Consider the following 20979-nt stretch of genomic DNA (forward strand, 5'->3'; position numbering starts at 1 on the left):
TGTGTACACTTCTGCAAATCTCAAATACATTACAAACCAATAGTGTTTTCAAAAGCCAAAAGCAGACTAGAAGAGAAAAGCGCATTGTGGCTGGATGCGTTTCTCACGATTTCACGCTGCTTTTTTTGGCATTTGTTTTTTCTTGGTTTTTAAAATCGTCTTTTGCCAGACTCGAACTCTGACCAGTCCACGTCGCAAGACGCTATACAAGGTAAGCTACCAAGTAAACTGATCTTGCTGGAAAAGCTGTCAATAAGAAGGTAATCGGTCAGCAGTATTACAAAAAGGAACAGAAGTATTTCTTTACATACATAATGCAGCCGGACGTATGCCAGGGCATATATTTACAAATTTGTAGCCCTGGGTGCATATTGATGTAGCCTGTAACTACAATGTTTATGTTTTTATTATTGAATATTGAGGAACAGGCTTAACAGATGAAATTAACTAAAAAAGATTTGCAAGCAGAACAAACACCAAGCGAACTCAATGAACCTCCAAGTGTTCTGAAGTGTTGTGGTACAACAAACAACACAATAAAAGTTGACACATTCATGTTTAGTAAAACTGATTCCACTTACTACAAGCATTACAATGATTGAAATTAACTATTTTATACCCACAGCCAAGTTTTTTCATTATACTGTGCTGTTTAACAAAAACATAGCTGCTATAAAAAAAAACATCAAAATATAAGCAGCAAATTTCTAGTTAAGTAAACAGAGGTTAGTATTTGTTTTACAGTCTATGGTTTTACCTCATATGAGACTTGATATCCAGCAGCTCCAGAGCAGTGACTCTGGGTTCTCCAGCCACGTTCTGCAGGATTTTGAGCCGCGGACCACAATGTTTGTAGAACTCGGTACAGATGTTGAGTAGAGACTCGCGGGGGCGACGGAACTCTTCACGGGCAATGCGTTCATCCAGTTCCTCCCTTAGTATACCCTGACCTTCTTCCAGCAGGTGCAAGTTATCCCTGCAGGCAGTCCCAGAAGAGCACAGTTAAACAACTTTTGCTGTTTTATTGTCTTTGTGATGTTAATTGCAAATGATTTAGGTCAACCATGTGTTCAGACCGTGTGGTCATTTTCTAGAATACTACTTGGGTTGCTAAAGCAGAAAATACTGGTGTCAGCTCGAGTGACCTTTTTCTATAGCAGCTTGGTTAAGGGAGGCATGACAAGATATGTTAAAGAGAGCCCTGCTGAAACACTTTTACACTTAAATTAAAACCATAATTTCTAGATTTAAGTTGTTTTAAGCAATTTATCTAAGATTGATCTAAAAATGTAGAAAAAACAAAACAATTACATTTCTTGACACCAGAGTATGTTTTGAGACGGTTTCTGTTGTCCTGAGGTATAACCAATATATGTTACAAAAAAATCACATACAATTTAAATAAATTGGAAAAATCAAGATAAACATAAACAAATATTATATTTAGTTAAAATGTTGAAGTTTGCTAAATTTTTGCACCTAATTTGAAAACAACTCATTTGGAATGAAATGTATTATCTTTCAATTCCTAAAGATGTTGGGTGCAGACAACTCCACATGTAACAAAAAACATCTTGCAAAATTATATCTCAAACAGATTGATTCCTATAGTTAGGTAAACAAGCAAGAATTAAAAATGTTGCTCACTTTCAGTAGTTCTGAATCATTTTATTTGGTTTTTAAACTTGATCAGCTGAGAAGGAGTAGAGATCAATTGGTCTCAAATATGTAAAAAATGTGTAGTGTTTGTATCACTATTTTATATGTAGTGTTGCCAAAAAAAATACTGTATGGTCCCAAACGCTCGTCCTGACTGTTTACACAGTACCATATTCCAAGGTTTTTTTAGAAAACAAAAACTGAAACTAAGACTAAAATTGTTGCTCAAAAAACATTTTGCTAAGTAAAATAAAAATTTTTTAAATTAAAATTCATAATAAATGAAAAAACTGAAACTAAACGAAACCAACGACCTGATTACTGAAAAACAATCTGAACTAATAATAGTTAGCAAAAAAGAAATGATCGTTTTGAGATATAATAAACACTCATTTAATGACAGAAATCTGACCTGTGACTGTTAGATAATACCTGTGATTGCACTTTTACAGTCAAACACATCAGTCAAAAGCATGTTTATGTACAAAAAACATAAAACATTATAAACACCAATGTTAACACTACAACTACAGAGGAGATCATTTTGACCATTTTTTAATTTTTATAATTTATTTTTGTTGAAATAAAACCCACATATCTATAATACCATGACTTTTTCTAAATACGTGTATACTTCATTCTAATATTGTTATATAAAAAATACAAATCACAAAAGAGCTATGAGTATTTCTACTATAATTACCATATAGCGGTCAAAATGACAGCATGCATTTCAGCGTATGCTATTTTTCACAGTAATTCTGACTTCTGCTGCCTAGCAACTTCCTGCTAACAAATCATTACTTTCTGATGGTTGTTGTTAGATCAGATATGGTTGCTGCTTGAGGTTGAAGAGAATTATTATATTAATTATTAAATTTGCCATTTATTGCATTTTATTAACGGCTCTCCCTACCCCAACCCTAAACCCAGTCATCAAAGTAAGTATTATTTACGTCATTTATTAAATTACCTAATAAATTGTATTTTATTAAAGCCTACCCCTACCCCAAACCTAAACCCAATTGTCACAGTACTGTAAAAACATTAATTATTGTTATACAGTGTTACAAAAATGATGCTATGCTGATGTGAGTATTCGCAGCTGAATCCAACTTTACCCTGTCCGATAGCAAAAACATAACTTTTCTTCATATTTGTCATACAAAACAAAATTTTCAATGCAGTAAAAAACCTTGCTCTCCTGCTTGTGAAAGTGAGAATGAATGCGGAGATTCCCAGTTGGTCTAGTAGCCTTACTATACATTTATTGGCTGTGTTACAAAAAAGATTATTATTATCGGTTTTGTAGGGTAATGCTTAGGTAAAAGCTTAATTTGAATTCCAGAATGAGAATAACAGAATGAGAACTATGGTAATTCTAGTAGTTCTGGTAGTTTCAGTGTAAAAAAAAAAAAAAAAAAAAAAAATTCGCTATTCATCATCTTATCAGATTTTCTCATTCACAGACACAAAAGAAACCAACAGTTGACATCTGACCTTGTGTTTGGTCCCCCAGACATGGCGTGGTTGGCTGTAGTTGCTCCCTTGTGGCCTTGATCAGATCGACTCATTTGAGGTGCAGTCATAGGTCTAGAAAGTAAAAATCAGAAGATGCAGGGAATATGAAGGCTGTCAAAGCAGGAAGTACTTAGAGTAAAGGCTGTGTTTTGGGACTGACCGTGTCAAAGTCTCCACGCTGTATAGCAGAGCTTGCAGAGATGTGGCCAGAGCAGCTATAGCAGCAATCTCATCTCTCGCTGCAGATGCAGACTGCAGAGTCTGTGCGTTACTTTTCATCTTCTGCAGGTAACACGGAACCAAAGCCTCCAGAACCATCAGCATCTGAAGACTGGAGAGGCAAATAGAAGAATTGTTTTACAACAGAAAGTTACATTTGCTAGAGAAAGAGATTGTTGAGGCTGTCAGCTCTTAGAATACACTGAGAATAATGTTTTGCCTGACTGAGAAAATTAATCGCTAATTATTATCATTTACATGTAGCCTACAGAGAAAGAGAGAGAGAGTTATAGTTACAAGGTCAGATTAAGGTTGTTTATACAGTAGAAAACAGATGTGTTGAATTTAAATGTGAAGTTCTAGTACACTCACCTGTCCAACTGCTTGTTAACACAAATTTCTAATCAGCCAATCACATGGCAGCAACTAAGTGCATTTAGGCATGTGTGCATGGTCAAGACGATCTGCTGCAGTTCAAACTGAGCATCAGAATGGGGAAGAAAGGTGATTTAAATGACTTTGAACATGGCATGGTTGTTGGTGCCAGACGGGCTGGTCTGAGTATTTCAGAAACTGCTGATCTACTGGAATTTTCAAGCACAACCATCTCTAGGGTTTACAGAGAATGACCTGAAAAAAGAAAATATCTAGTGAGCGCCAGTTCTGTCTGTGCAAATGCCTTGTTGATTCCAGAGGTAAGAGGAGAATGGCCAGACTGGTCTAAGATGACAGAATGGCACATAGAAACTCGTTACAACCGAGGTATGCAGAAGAGTATCTCTGAATGCACAACATGTCCAACCTTGAGGCGGATGGGCTACATCAGAAGACGGCCACACCAGGTGCCACTCCTGTCAGCTAAAAACAAGTAAAACTGAGGCTAAACTTCGCACAGGCTTACCAACATTGGACAATAGAAGATTGGAAAAATGTTGTCTGGTCTGATGAGTCTCGATATCTGCTGTGACATTCGAATTGTAGGGTCAGAATTGGGTGTCAACACCATGAAAGCATGGATCCATCCTGCCTTGTATCAATGGTTCAGGCTGGTGGTGGTGGTGTAATGGTGTGGGGATATTTTCTTGGCACACTTTGGGCCCATTAGTACCAATTGAACATCGTTTCAACACCACAGCCTTCCTGAGTATTGCTGCTGACCATGTCCATCCATTTCTGACCACAGTGTACCCATCTTCTAATGGCTACTTCCAGCAGGATAACGAGCCATGTCATAAAATGCGAATCATCTCACACTGGTTTCTTGAACATGACAATGAGTTCACTGTACTCAAATGGCCTCCATCTCATCAGAAATATTTGAAAAATAGTTACAATTTCACAAGAGGGTTAATAATAATAATAAAAGTACTATCGATGGTAACTGGTAAATGTCTGACGTTAAAACGTTTTTGTTTGTTTAATCCAATTCTAAAATCAGTTTATTTAAAAGCAAGTAAATCACGTAAATAAGCATTATACCATTTCTGCCATGATCACCAGCGCTCCAGATGGCTTGATAAAATTCATTATCACCCGGACTACAATCCTGTCACTATATGAACTACAAATCCTGTCATGCACCTCACTCACACCTGTTCCGGTTGTTTGATTACACACACAAAGCTGGGAGCTGCTCAAGGGCTTTTTACTCAGAGTATATAGACTGCTCACTTTGTCACACACATTGTTGAGTCTTGTTTGGCAAATACACTGTAACATTATGAAGCTTTTTCCTGGTTTAATTTCTCTGTGTTTGACCCTTGTTTTGTTTACGTTGTCTGCCACCTCTATCGCCCATTTGCTAGTGGGCTGGTGGGCAAAGCGAGACTTCATGAAACACTGAAACAGTCGAAGCAAATGTGTCGAAGCTTCAAAAGGTTTCAAAATCCCACTCTACAGTGACACTTAGTAATGATTTTTTATGCATTTCTCTGATACAGATTTAGCAAAGAAACAGTTTAGCAAATTGAGGCATTAAACTCGACATTGTAGAGTTGAAACTTCAAGTGGTTTAGTGAAGTGGTGAGAGTTCCTGGCTAGCAGAATTCGACCAATGTATTCAATCCCAGGGTGTTGCAGGTATAGATGTTAGGCTTTAAATGCTCTGTTCTTGTAACGTGCTTTGTTTTAACATTGGTCTGACATCCAAATGAACACTTTGAGAATAAACATGTCTTGTTTTGTTCATAAAACAGGGTTGTTGCTAGATCAGATACGGTTGCGGCTGGAAGTTAACAAGAATTATTTATATTATTCATAAAATTTCCCATTTATTGTAATTTATAAAGTCTACCCCAAAGCTAAACCCAACCATCATAGTTCTGTAAAAATACTAATTATTATTTTGCAGTGTAACAAAAATGATGCAATATTGATGACGTATCCACAGCTGTATCCTATCTAGACTTTACAATAAAACAGTAACATTATTAAAATACATAAAATCATAATTCCTGAGTATTTGTACAAGTCAGGATTCGAACCCAAAAGCCATTTGCAGCACAGTATTTTTGTGCACACACACAGTCCACTAGGCTATATGAGAGTTTTATTCTGACCCTGTCAGTCAAATGCAGATTGGCCAGGTCTCTAAATGCTTCTGAAATGATCGATGCTTTGAATCGATTTAGTCACGTTACCAGGTATTTCGAAACACTTTAGTCACGTGACCTGTGTGTTTCGAATCACCTTAGTCATGTGACCTGGGTGTTTCGGATCATGCTTCGGTGCAGTGTTTAACTACATTTCAATATTGAGCAATTATACCATCCAAACATTTTTTTTTACTTTATACACCTAATCAGTTAGTTTAATACTTAACATCTTGTTTTCCTCTTCTTTTTAAATATCTACAGCTGTCTAAAAATGACTTGCATTCCCTTTCCATCTCTCAACCTGTTTTAGTTTTAACATTTCGACACCCCTAGAGAATCTTATTAAAATCTGAGAGTAACAAACCTGCGGTATGATTCTGGGGCATAAGCAACAACTGTGACACACAACTTGATGGCTTCGCTGATTGAAAATGCCAAGTCCTCATTACCATAGCAAAAATCTGAAAAAGAAAAAAAAAAATCCGGAAAATCAGCAACAGCCAAGGCAAATGTATCTTTCATGTCCAGTGTGTCATCTTACCCAGAGAGCGTAAAGGTTTCTCAGCCTTCACTAACTCCAGAGCATCCAGGGAATCAGCAGTCTCTCCCTCCAAAGATACCAGTAGGTCAAAAAGACACTGTGAAGACACCCCTTTTGATAGACCGGTACTAGTGCGAGTCTTAAAAAAAGAGGTCAGTTTATATATTTAATGGCTGTAAAAATAATGCAATTACACTATAATATCATTCTAAAAACAATTTAATAAACGGGTGTTAAATCCTTAAAATCAATCTTACGGTGAACTCCAGCAGTGGGGCCACGCTGGCAAAGAGCTGCAATATGAAGGGTTTTCGGTGGAGGATGTAGAACTGCCTACAACAGAACTCAATCCCTCGACGTAAAAGTGGGTTACTCTCATAATCTGCGTATGTCTTCAACGAAACACAGGAGCAACAAAAACAGAATAAACATTATTTTTTTTTAAAATGCCTCATTATTTTTAATTAAATGAACACTCCATTAGTGTTTTATCATTTTTGGATCCATTCAGCTTTATTTCTGGCAAAGCCCTTTTAGCAGTGCTTAGCATAAATAATTGAATCGGATTAAACCACAGGTGTCAAAGCCAGTTCCTGGAGGGCCGCAGTCCTGCACAGTTTAGTTCCAGCCCTGCTTCAACCCCCTTACCTATAGGTTTCAAACAAGCCTGAAGGACTCAATTAGTTTGATCAGGTGTGTTTAATTAGGGTTGGAGATAAATTGTGCAGAGCTGCGGCCCTCCAGGAACTGGCTTTGACACCTGTGGATTAGACCATTAGCATCTCACTCAAAAATGTAAAATAAGAGTTTTGATACAATTTCTAATTAAAGTTTGACTTTTCTGTAGTTGAATTATGTACTAAGAGACGGAAAATGAAATATAATAAATTTAATAACATAATAAATTCTAATTTCTATTATTAAGTTGCTATTTTGGCACAGTGGCTCAGTGGTTAGCACTGTCGCCTCACAGCAAGGCTCCAGCCAGATGGCATTTCTGTGTGGAGTTTACATGTTCGGCCCGTGTTTGTGTGGGTTTCTTCCGGGTGCTCCGGTTTCCCCCAAAGCCCAAAGACATGTGCTATAGGTGAATTGGGTAAACAAAATTGGCCATAGTGTGTGTGAATGAGTGTGTATTGCTGTTTCCCAGTAATGGGTTGAGGCTGGAAGGGCATGCGCTGCATAAAACATAAGCTGGGACAATTGGCGGTTCATTCCGATGTGGTGACCCCTAATAAAAAAGGGACTAAGCCAAATAAAAATGAATGAATAAATTAATGAAAGTTGCTATTTCCTAGCAACATCTTGGCATGGCTATGATTCTGGCATAATAATCATGGAACTTTGTTGCCGTACCATGACTGTAGCAGGTAATGGATATTACGCAGCTTTGTTACCAAGTTGGGGTGTTAATCAAAAGGTCTTAATAGGTTTTGGTACTTGATGTACTGACAGAAAGGTCAGACTTTAAATTGCAAAATGAGCGAAATTCCTTTTTATATCTTTTGAGCGAGATGCTAATGGTCCACTCCAACTCAATGACTTATGCTAAGCAATGCTAAACCTCCTGTCAGACTGAATGGATTCAAAAATGGTAAAACTCTAAACTCAGTTGTAAAATGAGTCTATTTCCTAAAAAGTGGAGTGTTTGTTTAAAGGGGTGGTCCACTACGATATCATGTTTTAAATGTTAGTTGATGTTTAATGTAGCTGTGTGAACATCAACAACATCTCTGAATGTAATATGCTGAAAGTTCAATGCAAAAGGAGACATTGGATTTACAGTTAGCTTAGCAAAGCCTACAGCGAACGAAGTTTGGGACTACAAAAATTACATCCGGGCTAGTGAGATCACAAGGGCTTCCGGTTACGCGCATTTACCATGCGCATACACCCTGCCTCAGGTGCTGCAATGTTATAGTAGAGAAAGCTAAAATGTCGTCCAAATGCTGCTATTTTCACAGAGCTTCTTCTGTTTCTGTATTTGGGCTTCCAAAGGACACGGTACAAAGAGAGGAGTGCTTACAATTTAATTTTAATAATGTTCCAGAGAATTATAAAAAATATATAGCTGGCATTTGACAAAGGAGAGCTTCCAGAATCTCTCCCAGTTCAGTACTGGATTCGGAAAGTCCTCCAACCGAAGAAGCTGTGGATTGTGAGCCACAACCTGTAAGTATTTTTATTTGTTAAATTTGATCAATTACATGCACAGTTTCTAGCACTAACAGTATGTTGTAGTGACAACGTAAACAAGGATGTAAACAAATGCTGTTTGGCACCGTTTAGCTACAAATTCATATTCATCAGTCAAACCGCTGTAAACGGCTACAATCTTCACCAGCTCGTGCAGTGTCTCTCTATGTGGACGCTTTCAGTGTCTATACGGCCGCTTTCAGTGCGTTCTAGGTCTCAAATAACAAACTCACAAAAGATATGTGAACGTTTCATATTAATTACACATGCTTATTCCGAATATATGTGAAATACATTTGTCATATTTTATTTTAGAGTGCAGGCATGAGGTTCAGCTTTGTGCTCTTCTTTTTTCTGTCTGATTCAGGCAAACTGATACGGCTGTTTGCACAGCGTGATGTAGAGCCAATCTGTGAATCACAACACATTATGTTAGTTGACCAATCAGAGCCTCTTGAGGGTGGGCCTTTCAGAGGAACTAGGAAATATGATTGTTGTTTTCATGTTAGCAGAGTAGCTGGATATTAGTAAGATATTATAAGTAAGATATTTGAAAAAAAAAATAAGGTGATTTTCTTCAAATAAAGCATGAGCACACATTGCTTTGCATCTTATAAACACAACCAAGCCTTAAAAATACACTGTGGACCACCCCTTTAAATGACCTGATATGTTAATATGTGTGCTAACCTGGAGCATAGTGGGAAGGATCCATTGGTAGCCACTGAGAGAGAAAAGGTGGTTGAAGTGTACAGCTGTGTTGATGGCGGTGGCGCTGTATTGCCTGAGCAGGGCACTGTCCTCAGGGTGTAAGAGCAGGGCACCGTTAAACACATTCAGAAATAGCATGATCTCATCGCCCCAGGGGTATTCACTCGGCATGCCCAGAAACATCTCCTCCAGCAGTTTGATCCACAGGACCTTATGCAAAGTGTCCAAACCAAAGAGCTCTTTGCCTAGAAAAGGAGGAAATATACTCTGGAGCTTATCTAACGAAATAACATACAATAACAGTCCAAAAACTAGTACAGTCAAATTAATTTGTTATAGAAAAATATGAAATAAAATTTTTACAAAGAGGAAAAATCGAGAGAAGCAAAAAAAAAAAAAAAGAGAATTTAGTTAAAATTTTGTAGGTTGTAATTTTTTGCTTGAATTTAATTGTATTATCTTTCAATTTGTAAATATATTTGGTGACTAAATTTTCATTTAATAAATATATCTGTTTAATAAATCTGTTTTGTTTAAAGGCACCAAAATACATTGCCTATATTCACTGAGAAATGGATACAAATATTATTTTTCAAAATGGGGTGTACTCAATTATGCTGAGCACTGTATATTTTTGGGAAATTATATTTTGTATGATTAAATTTTAATGAAAAAGAAAATAAATTAATCGGAAAATAAAAAATCTGTCCTCATTTAAACCCCCGTATTTCAAACATTGTTTCTTTCTGCTGTTGAACAAAAAAGAATATACCTCAAAAAAATGAAATCTTTTTTGTTTTGAACACAAAGAAAGCTGAAAATTCTATTCAATTCATCTTTATTTGTATAGCGCTTTTACAATGTAGATTGTGTCAAAGCAGCTTCACATAGAAGATTATAGTGAATTGAAACAGAGTCAGTTCAGTTTTCAGAGTTTAAGTTCAGTTCAGCTTAGTTTAGTTCAGTTCTGTTCAGTGTGGTTTAATATTCACTGTCAGTCCCTGGCAGGAATCAGACGCATGCTCTCTACTGAAAACCTGAAACCATTGACTTCCATTGTAGGAAAAACTAGAACTATGGAAGTCAGTGGTTACAAGTTTTCAGCTTTCTTCAAAATATCTTCTTTTTTTGTTTAAAAGAAGAAAGAAACTAATGAAGGTTAGGAACCACTTGAGGGAGAGTAAACAGTGAGTAAATTTCCATTTTTTGGTGAACTGTAATAAGATGCATTAATAATAATTTAATTATTGATAACCAAGTAAAATTATTTATTATTAAGTGAATTATGAAGTGACTAATCAATATAAGTGTGTAATTTTTCCATCTTCTGTTGCTTGAAAACAGCTGTGGTCACTTCAGAAGCGTTAATATCTTTCTTTAAAAAAGTATGGATCTTTGTTTGTGTGCTCAGAAAAAGGTATTGAGTTCTATTTTAAGGCCCAATCCCAATTCTATTTTTCGAGTTCATACACATTTTTACTACTAAAATTCCATGACTTTTTCAAGACTTTTCCAGAACTTTCAAGTACGTTTTCGTGACATATTGATTCATGCAATGTCTTCGTATAGATGGTAAATAAAAAAACAAAGACATTCAAATTTATTACAGCATATCATAGAACACGCAACAATATATTTTGTTTAAATTTGTTTTATATCTATGAATTTTTTTTTTGATAATCCTTACACAGCACTAACAAGGTAAAAGCATGTTTTTGGCCAAGGACAGAAAAGAAGTAAAGACAACTAACCTATATTCAAGATAGGGCTGCACAATATATCGTTCCAGCATCGATATCGCAATGTGTGCATCCAAAATAGTCACATCGCAGGTTATGCAATGTTATTGGGATTATAGTTTAATATAGAGTTTATTCACAAGGGATTAAAGGTTTATCATCTGCATCCATTTTTAAAGAGATAGTTCACCCAAAAATTACTTACCATTTTCATTACCTACACTTCACTTTTTTTAAAAATAGAACACAAAAAGAAAACAATTTAATAACTTCTATACAATTGAAACAAGTGAAGGGAGAGTAAATAGTGAGTACATTTTAAACTTTGAGCAAACTGTTCCTTTAAGGTCTGTGACTGTGTGAACATTTCAATATTTCATAGTTTAAAACATTCGGCTACAAGCAATTTTTTGTAACTTTAATAAAGATTAAATAGTATACAATGAAGACTATGCATTGTTGATTATCAATATCTGTACCAGAATAGTGATTACCTGAAAACTATAATTCACTTTTATCTTTACTATATTTTATTTATCGATGCTTGTCATTTATTTGTTATGTATTATTCGATATTCACTCCCCTACATAATCCCCCAATCAATCCAAATAAACCTGTTAAATCATCTGGTGAAATTGTATTCACATCGCAATATACATCACAGAAGTACAAAATATGGTAATGTCAGATTTTTTCAATATCGTGCAGCCCTAATTCAAGTATACAGATATTTGTTAAAAATTTCCATGACTTTTCCAAAACATGGTGGGTTTTTCTGTTTTTCCAAAACTTTTCCAGGCCTGGAAAATGTCATGTTAAAATTCTGTGACTTTTCCAGGTTTTCCATGACCGTATGAACCCTGATTTTTGTACCTCCACCCCTTCCCCTTCTCCTTGGCCCTTGAAACAGAGTGTGAAAGGGAAGAGCTACAAAATTTACCCCTAAGAAATGGGACACCACTCCAACACCTGCACACGTCATCATATGTCATCACAATCTCTGAGATTGACTGCTGTAGTTATTTCAGTTGCGTTATTTTTGATTTTATCTTCAGAAAATCACTGAAGGCAATGATATCATGTTATCATAATGATATAATGTGGAAATAAGCTCATAACTGTACTGTGTATTTACACCGTGGCCATTCATCTATGTAAACACACAAAATCAACATTAACATTTTACCAGACCCTGAAAAAATGTCATTACAAGCCACTAGACTTTTCTGACAGGGTATTCGAGTGTCATCAAGTTACAGATATAAAACTGTGTTGTGGGAATATTATATATTACAATCATCTGCAACTTGATTCTGCAACATGATTGACACAAACACTGATTAAACTTTGCTATTAATCTGTGTATACATGCATCTCAAACTCTGTGGCTAGTAGAAGTGACTGTGCAATGTGTGTCTTAGCTTGCTATTATAATGAATTAGTAACATTAGCACCCTTTATAACAGAGTAATTAAAGGTGTGCTAAATTGACTTATTTTAAGGCAGGCCTATAAGCGTTTTCTTTTTTTAAGGAATGTTATTTTTTGCTCACCCAGAGGCTCATTGAAGAGAGTGAACTCGGCATCAATGGCAGAGCGAGGAAATGATGGCAGTCGCAGAAGGTCTTCTTGAAGCATGGAGACGTGGGATTGTTTGTGCATAGCAGGCATCCGCTGTGTAAGGGAGATGATAAACAGAACTCGTCCGATCTCTTCCAGCTTTCTGGAAAACACCTAGGAAAAAAAATCATATGCAGTTGAAGTCAAAATTATTAGGCCTCTTGAGATTTAAAAATATATATATATATATTTCCCAAGTGATGTTTACAGAGCAAGAAATTTTTCACAGTATTTCCTATATTTTTTTCTTCTGGAGAAAGTCTTATTTGTTTTATTTCGGCTAGAATAAAAGCAGTTTTGAATTTTTAAAAAACCATTTCAAGATCAATATTATTAGCCTCCTTACACAGTTTTTTTTCCAGATTGTCTACAGAACAAACAACTGTTATGCTTAATTAACCTGAATAAGCTGAATACTAGTATCTTAAAAAATGTCTAGTAAAATATTATTTACTGTCATCATGGCAAAGATAAAATAAATCAGTTATTAGAAATGAGTTATTAAAACTATTATGCTTAGAAATGTGTTGGAAAAAAAACCCTGTTAAACAGAAATTGGGGTAAAATATACAGGGGGCTAATAATTCAGGAGGGCCAATAATTCTGACTTCAACTGTATATATAAAATACTATTGGTTTTTCTCATTTGAGCTTTATTATTGTGCTCCAGTAAATGAACTCTAATTGAATCAAATGGTAAAGCTGTGAAGTCCCTCTCATCTTATACAAATGATCCATTATGTAAGCCGAAGTTTAAAATTGGTTTAGATTAAACTCACCTGTTTCTGAATGAGCTCCTGACCCTTCTCTGGAAGCATATGAACCAGGTTGAGCTGAGGAGACACTGATCGTCTGAAAGGGTAGATGTCTCTCACATATGTCTGTTGTAGAGATGCACCAATCAGCCAAACAATCCTTTGTTTACTATAGAGAATATTTAATAAGCATGTTTTGAATGTCTACCACCACAACACACCTTGGCATAGTGGATTAGGTTCCAACGCTTATCCATCAGAAAGTAGTTAGCAGACCGAGCCTCTGGTATATTGAAGAACTCTAAGCACTCCTGGTGTGAAAATATAGCAAAATATGATAACTGATATGTCTATATAAAACAAATCTAAAGTTAAATAAAAAAATAAAATGTATGATTAAAAACACAGCATGCTGTGGTTTCCATAATTTTACAGTTAAAATAGAAATAAATTTTTTTTCTAAGCTACCACATTTCGTATATGTATAATGTTTATACAAGTTTGACATACTAACATTTATATATTGTACAAAAACACCACCAAAAGCAGGTTTTGATGAGAAAGCCATATGATGAACCAAACAGCTTTTTTGACAGTAGAAAAACACACTGCTAACACAGCTAATAAACACCATCATGGTATCGCCCATGACACTAAAGTTAAGAAATAAACATTATTTATCAAAATTAGATGCAACATAAAACTGTAATGTACATAAATAACGTGAAAAAAACAAAAAAGGGTAGACTAATATACAGTAATAATTTCATTCAAACAACAACTAAAAAAACCTCACAGACAACTAAAATGGAAAAGAACCGTGCAATATTCAATAATATAGTTCAAACAACAACTAAAAACCCATCTCGTCTTTCACTTGTGAACAAAACCAGGACCCCGTCTTCTCTCCCCCAATTACACCACACAACAACCTCAAAACATTATGCAATTCTGAGTGTGCCCCCACAGGTGAGTGGGCTTGATAAACCACCTGTAGAAAACCCACTCTTTCATCTATCTGACACTTTAACTGACACTTGCACCAGTTTATGCACACTTACATCAGACATTTTCTTACAATTGCTCCATATTTAAAAAATACATTGTGCATTTATCAAGTGTGCTTCACACAGGTGAGTGGGCTTGACAAACCACTTGTAGAAACACTCTTCTCTCTATAAAAACAAAATAAAAAACACCCCTCCCCCCTTACTCTAGCACTTAATTCTCATCTGTAAACAGTTCATCTGTATAATTAGCACTTATTGAGTGTATTTGCTCTTGTTGAATCGCTGCATGCCTCTTCAGTTGTAAGTTGATTTGAACAAAAGCATCTGCTAAATGTTGCAAATGTAACGTAATATTAAAAAAAATTAAAAAGTGAAGTGTGCGGCAGGGGTGATGCCAAGAATTCTGGGAAAGTCAGGTTACAGATGGTTAACCAGGTTAAAGATTTTTGCTGTAGCATTTTTCCTTTTTTTCACTGCCATTTTGTACAGTGTAGTAACGGCACTAACCTTCAGAAGCGCTTCAAACTGGGTATCTTCATGCACTGGTAACTGAGTGGGAATGTCACACTCATTCTGTCCATGAACCACCAGGGTTTTGGTTCCTAAACACACAATTACAGGTTGAGTTATGAACTTAAACCGAATACTACTCATTTTTTTGTAGAATATGCTGAAATATGCAACCTGGCATGGAGGCAGTAACCAGAAGTTTGACCTCACACTGTTCCTTCTTCATGGTTTGTTTAAGGTCTTTGAAAAAGAGCCCCTCCACATAACCCACCACCTCCCACAGAAAGGTCAATGTGGCTGATATGGCATCCATGCCCCACTCACAGGGAGTCCTTACGAAATACATGATCAAGCCCACCTTGTGCAAAAAGAAAAGATTTGTTTAATATGATTTTATTAATATAACCAATATATAATTTTGTAAAACTTTATTTTAAGATGTCCTAGTTACACTTGTTCCATGTAATTACAGTTGAATATGTGTAATTACACGTAACTAACCCTAAACCCAATCCACATTCTAACCATAACCATTTAGTAAGTACATGTATTTAATTTATATCACTCAGTGGTTAAATAAATAGTTACAATGTAACAAACACCTCAAAATAAAGTGTAACCCATTTTTTGTAGTTTTAGTTATTTGTAGTATTATTATTTAGTACATTGCATTAAACTAAATGCAAATTATAAATATGTACTTAAACTAAATTTATGTCTTTAATATACATATTTTCTGTAATCTTTATTTTATTAGAAGCGTGACAAAAATGCTATGAAAAAAGTTCTTCACATTCAGTAATCTTACAGTGCACATTTCCAGTTTCCACATTTTTTATGTTACAGCCTTATTCCAAAATGGATTAAATTCATTTATTTCCTCAAAATTCTACACACAATCCCCCATAATAACAATGTGACAATACCCCATTCCTCTTTGCAGTACCTCTCAAGCTCTATCAGGTGGGATAGGAAGCGACAGTGTACAGCCGTTTTAAGATCTCTCAAAAGATGTTCAATAGGATTTAGGTCTGGGCTCTGGCTGGGCCAATCAAGGACATTTACCAAGTTGTTGTGAAGCCACTCCATTGATATTTTGGCGGTACTTTGGGTCATCCTGCTGGAAGATGAACCGTTGCCCCAGTCTGAGGTCAAGAGCTCTCTGAAGCAGGTTTTCATTAAGGATGTCTCTGTACATTGCTGCATTTATCTTTCCCTCTATCCTGACTAGTCTTCCAGTTCCTGCTGATCAAAAACATCCCCACAGCATGTGGTGCCCGGTGATGCCTGGTGATAAGCGGTGCCTGGTTTTCTCCAAACGTAATGCCTGTAATTCACTCGAAGAAGTTAAATTTTAGTCTCATCAGACCAGAGAATTTTGTTTCGGATGCCTTTTGGCAAATTCTAGACAGGCTGCTATGTGCCCTTTTCTAAGGACGGGCTTCCGTCTGGCCACTTAACCATACAGGCTTGATTGGTGCATTGCTGGACAGATGGTTGTCCTTCTGTAAGGTTCTCCTCTCTCCACAGAAGAACGCTGGAGCTCAGACAGAGTGACCATCAGGTTATTGATCACCTCCTTGACTAAGGCCCTTCTCCCTCGATCACTCAGCTTAGATGGATGGCCAGCTCTAGGAGGAGTCCTGGTGGTTCCACAGTGGTTCCACTGTGCTCATTGGAACTTTCAGAGCAGCAGAAATTTTTCTGTAACCTTCCCCAGCCTTGTGCCTTGATACAATCCTGTCTCAGAGGTCTACAGACAATTCCTTTGTCTTCATGCTTGGTTTGTGCTTTGTCAAGCACGGTCAACCCTGGGATATATATAGACTATATATAGACAGGTGTATGCTATTTCAAATCATGTCCAATCAACTGGATTTACCACAGGTAAACTCCAATTAAGCTGCTGAAACATCTCAAGAATGATCAGTGGAAACAGAATATACCTGAGCTCAATTTAGAGTTTCATGGCAAAGGCTGTGAATACTTATGTACATGTGATTTTTCAGGGTTTTTTTTATTATTAATTTGCAATAATTAAAAAAAAAAACTTTTTTAAAATTGTCATTATGGGATATTGTGTGTAGAATTTTGAGTAAAAAATTTAATTTAATCCATTTTGGAATAAGGCTGTATAAGTACAAAAATAAGGAAAAATTGAAGTTCTATGAATACTTCCACTATATATAAGATTCAACATATCAATAAGAAAAATTTTTCATTGAAAAAAAATTGTTGTTGTTTTTTTAACATAAACCAAAGTATTTAAGTTATAAAATTTATTATTTGAGCAGAAAAAAACATGTTTATCTCTCACCAGATAGTTGAAAAGAATATGTGAGGTCTGCGCAGGCAAATCCCCAATGTTGAGCAGCAGTTTCCTCAGCATGTACATCAGCTCATCCTGGGAACAATCACCGTCACGTTTCATTAAAAAACAGCAGATGTTCATCTGTTCTGAAAGCATGATGATTTAGGTGATCTTACCTGTCTGTTACTGACTGTGAGTTTCTCCAGAAAGTGTCTAAGAACCAGTGCTGGATCTTCAATAAGGCAGTTCCATAATACCTGCTGAGCAACAGCACACACTGTGGAAACACAAAACAAAGCATTCTGAGGGTTAAAAAAGCAGCGGGTAAAACATTTATAAAATGCTTTGTGAGATGATCTTTCTTTGCTGTTTACCTGCAACTCCATCTTCCCGAACTTCTCCATCTTCCATCAGGTGCACTATGGGTAACACAGCAGCGCAGATGCATGGTGGGAAAACAGCTTGAGGTGGCTGTAGCATGTGATGGGTCGGTGTGAGTTCTGTCGTGTTCTCATCATCTTATAAAGTAAATTATAAAGTAAAGTCTTATAAAGTAAAAACACATTTACAAAACAATGTATTCAACCAGCTTAAACGAATAAATGTTTTATTTTACAGGCCAAACGAATAATTGCTCTCAATTAGTAAATGGCCGTAGACATGTCAATGGAAAATATCACATATATTGTCAAAAGAAAACCCAATGTTTTTGAAGATGTCTGGAGATCATTTACTAGTTTCTTAATGTATAATGTCTTGGTAACCTGTTACAACAAACTATGTACACACAGCAACCCATATTGACAGAAAAACACAGAATTGTTAACATTTTTGCAGATTTATTAAAAAAGAAAAACAAAACTATCACATGGTCTTCCAAGTATTCAGACCCTTTGTTTAGTATTTAGTAGAAGCACCCTTTTGATCTAATACAGTCTTTTTGGGAAAGTTTCAACAAATTTTCACAACTGGATTTGGGGATGCTCTGCCATTCCTCCTTGCAGATCCTCTCCAGTTATATATATATACATATATATAAATATAGTTGAAGTCAGAATTATTAGCCCCCCTTTGAATTTTTTTTCTTTTTTAAATATCTCCCAATTGATGTTTAACAGAGCAAGGACATTTTCATTTTCATATATATATTTCATATTTCATATATTTCATTTCATATATATGCTATCCATTTATTTTTTACTATTACTACTTTATTTATTATTATTTTATCTTTATTTATTGATGATCTTTTTTTAATGTTGTTGTTATTATTATTATTACTATTTTATTTTCATATTTTGATGAAGTGATGGGAGGGACTTTGGGATGTAAAACGTTTGCATTGTTATATACTGTATGGCCTGTAGTAATATGCAAACTGAAAAATTAATAAATATGTTGTAAAACAATATATATGAATAAATGTTTTATGGTTCCTTGAGGTATCCTGAAATGTGTTTATAGATATAAAAATGAACTAGTCAATGAATGCAGCAGAAAACAGACAAGTGTGAATGTTATTTACCTTCAGCACTGACCACTGACCGCACTGACCACACAGAACCCCTGCGGAAGGAGTAGTTTCTGTGTGAGTTACTGGAGGCGCAGGATGGGCTGACGGAGAGACGACGCGATGTCAGGTTCACCACATCTTCTACTGACAGAAAAGACCACAACACTTATTATGTTAGACTTGAAAAAGTTCACAGTTAAAAGCAACATAGCTACATAATTTAATCTTCATTGTGTGCTTTTAAACCTTATGAGTTTCTTTTTTCTGCCGAACACAAAAGAAGATATTTTGAAGAAAGCTGGTTGCTGGTACCCATCAACTTCTAAAGTAGGGAAAAATATTCCTATGGAAGTCAATGGGTACCAGCTATTAGCATTTTTCAAAATATCAAATTTTGTGTGCAGGAAAGCAGCTTAAATAGATTTGGAATAAGTAAAGGATGAGCAAATGATAGCAGAATTTTTTAATACATACTTTTTTATTTACCTTCACGTATCCCTTTTTAATTTCCTGAAGGGTCCTATTATGCTTTTGACACTATCATTGTCCTTTAGTCCATAGTGTTGCTATTTGACCAGTGAACTTAAAAAAGTCCACTCCCTTAAAATGTCCCAAAACCCAGCTGGAGCCCTGTCTATAAGCTGTCTTTTTATGTGTATGCTTCCTGTCTTCACAGTTAGAGAATTGCATTTTAAAGAGTTTACACTGACAAGGCTTTAGATGGTTTTTTTTGCTGGAGTTTTTTTCACAAGCTGTGAAGACTCCACCCTCTTCTGTAAAGGGTGGGGAGCTGCAGCTCATTTGCATTTAAAATGACACACAAATATAATTCGTTTTAATATTTCAACCCAAAAGGGCCATTTAAATGGTCAAATAAAAGTTTGTAAATCCTTACTAATATAGATAATATTTATCATTTAACAAGTAAAAAAAAACGTTTTTATATGAATAGTTCACCTTCCACTTGTTCCAAAACTGCATGAATTTCTTTCTTCTAGTAAACACAAAAGTGGATATTTTGAAAAGTGTTTTCTAAACATTTGATAGCCAGCATTGACTTGCATAGTAGGGAAAAAATACTATGGAAGTCAATGGTGATCATCAACTGGAAGTAGAAGTCAATGTTGACCAATCATTCTTGAATTAAACTACTCATTTTCATTTTCCACTCTCATTCTGACAATGAATTCTCCTGTTTCATTCTATGTAAACACATTTAAACTTACAGGACTGTGCAGCCTTCACACACACAAGCTGTCATTGCTGCTGAGTCCAATATAACTTTTAATAACACCCTTTCATAAAAGTCTTATTTTGGAATATTACACTGTAATATGTTCACTTAATGAAATGAAATGGAACCTTGTTAAATATTTCAGCTGTTAATTGTTTTAATCCTTCATCCGATCACATTTGTGGTTTTTCAGCTAAATTTAGCTGGCAAAAAGGTCCATTATTAATAGCATAGTGATGTATGAAGCACAGCTCACACAAAAGTCACTTTCAAAGCAAGCAGTTTCTGTTGGTTAGCGCAGTTAAGAGGAACATTTGATAACACTTTATTTTAAAAGGATAGTTCGCCAAAAAATTACCGCATAATTTACTCTACCTACTTATGGCTTTATACCTTTATGAGTTTCTTTCTTCTGTTGAACACAGACAAAAGATATTTTGAATTTGAAGAATGCTGGATGCTGGTACACATTTACTTCCATAGTAGGAATAAATGAATATGGATGTCAATGGGTACGAGCTACCAGCATTTTTTTTAAATATCTTCTTTGGTATTCAATAGAAATAAAGAACCTCAAATAGGTTTGGACAAGTAAAGGTTGAGTAAATGATGACACATATTTTTGTTTTCACAACTATCCTTTTAGGATGTCATTATTACAGTGTGATTAATTGTTGAACTACTGATTAATATTAATTAATTATATGAACTTGAAAATGGTTAGAATAAGGGTTAGGTTTAGGGATAGTAAATCAAATTATGCATAATTTATGTAACATGTAACAAGGACATCTGACAAATGAAAATACAATATATTACACCATATATATATATAGACTTTGCTCA

The 20979-nt window shown here is 35.4% G+C and overlaps 1 protein-coding gene across 1 annotated transcript in view; it reads right to left on the reverse strand.

Annotated features, from left to right (window-relative positions):
• LOC130230614 (protein unc-80 homolog) overlaps nucleotides 1-20979 on the reverse strand; it is a 116043-nt gene that overhangs the window by 28606 nt on the left and 66458 nt on the right. Inside the window, exons 36-51 of the mRNA XM_056459727.1 lie at nucleotides 18912-19040; nucleotides 17761-17904; nucleotides 17563-17663; nucleotides 17393-17479; nucleotides 15250-15433; nucleotides 15073-15167; nucleotides 13777-13866; nucleotides 13580-13681; nucleotides 12734-12914; nucleotides 9421-9686; nucleotides 6792-6926; nucleotides 6535-6673; nucleotides 6358-6454; nucleotides 3341-3511; nucleotides 3160-3252; nucleotides 758-976 (exon numbers count right to left, since the gene is read on the reverse strand). Of these exons, the coding sequence (XP_056315702.1) occupies nucleotides 758-976; nucleotides 3160-3252; nucleotides 3341-3511; nucleotides 6358-6454; nucleotides 6535-6673; nucleotides 6792-6926; nucleotides 9421-9686; nucleotides 12734-12914; nucleotides 13580-13681; nucleotides 13777-13866; nucleotides 15073-15167; nucleotides 15250-15433; nucleotides 17393-17479; nucleotides 17563-17663; nucleotides 17761-17904; nucleotides 18912-19040 (2233 nt within the window). The remainder of the gene's footprint in view (nucleotides 1-757; nucleotides 977-3159; nucleotides 3253-3340; nucleotides 3512-6357; nucleotides 6455-6534; nucleotides 6674-6791; nucleotides 6927-9420; nucleotides 9687-12733; nucleotides 12915-13579; nucleotides 13682-13776; nucleotides 13867-15072; nucleotides 15168-15249; nucleotides 15434-17392; nucleotides 17480-17562; nucleotides 17664-17760; nucleotides 17905-18911; nucleotides 19041-20979) is intronic.

Source organism: Danio aesculapii, chromosome 6 (assembly GCF_903798145.1).
Source record: "Danio aesculapii chromosome 6, fDanAes4.1, whole genome shotgun sequence".
NCBI lineage: Eukaryota > Metazoa > Chordata > Actinopteri > Cypriniformes > Danionidae > Danio > Danio aesculapii.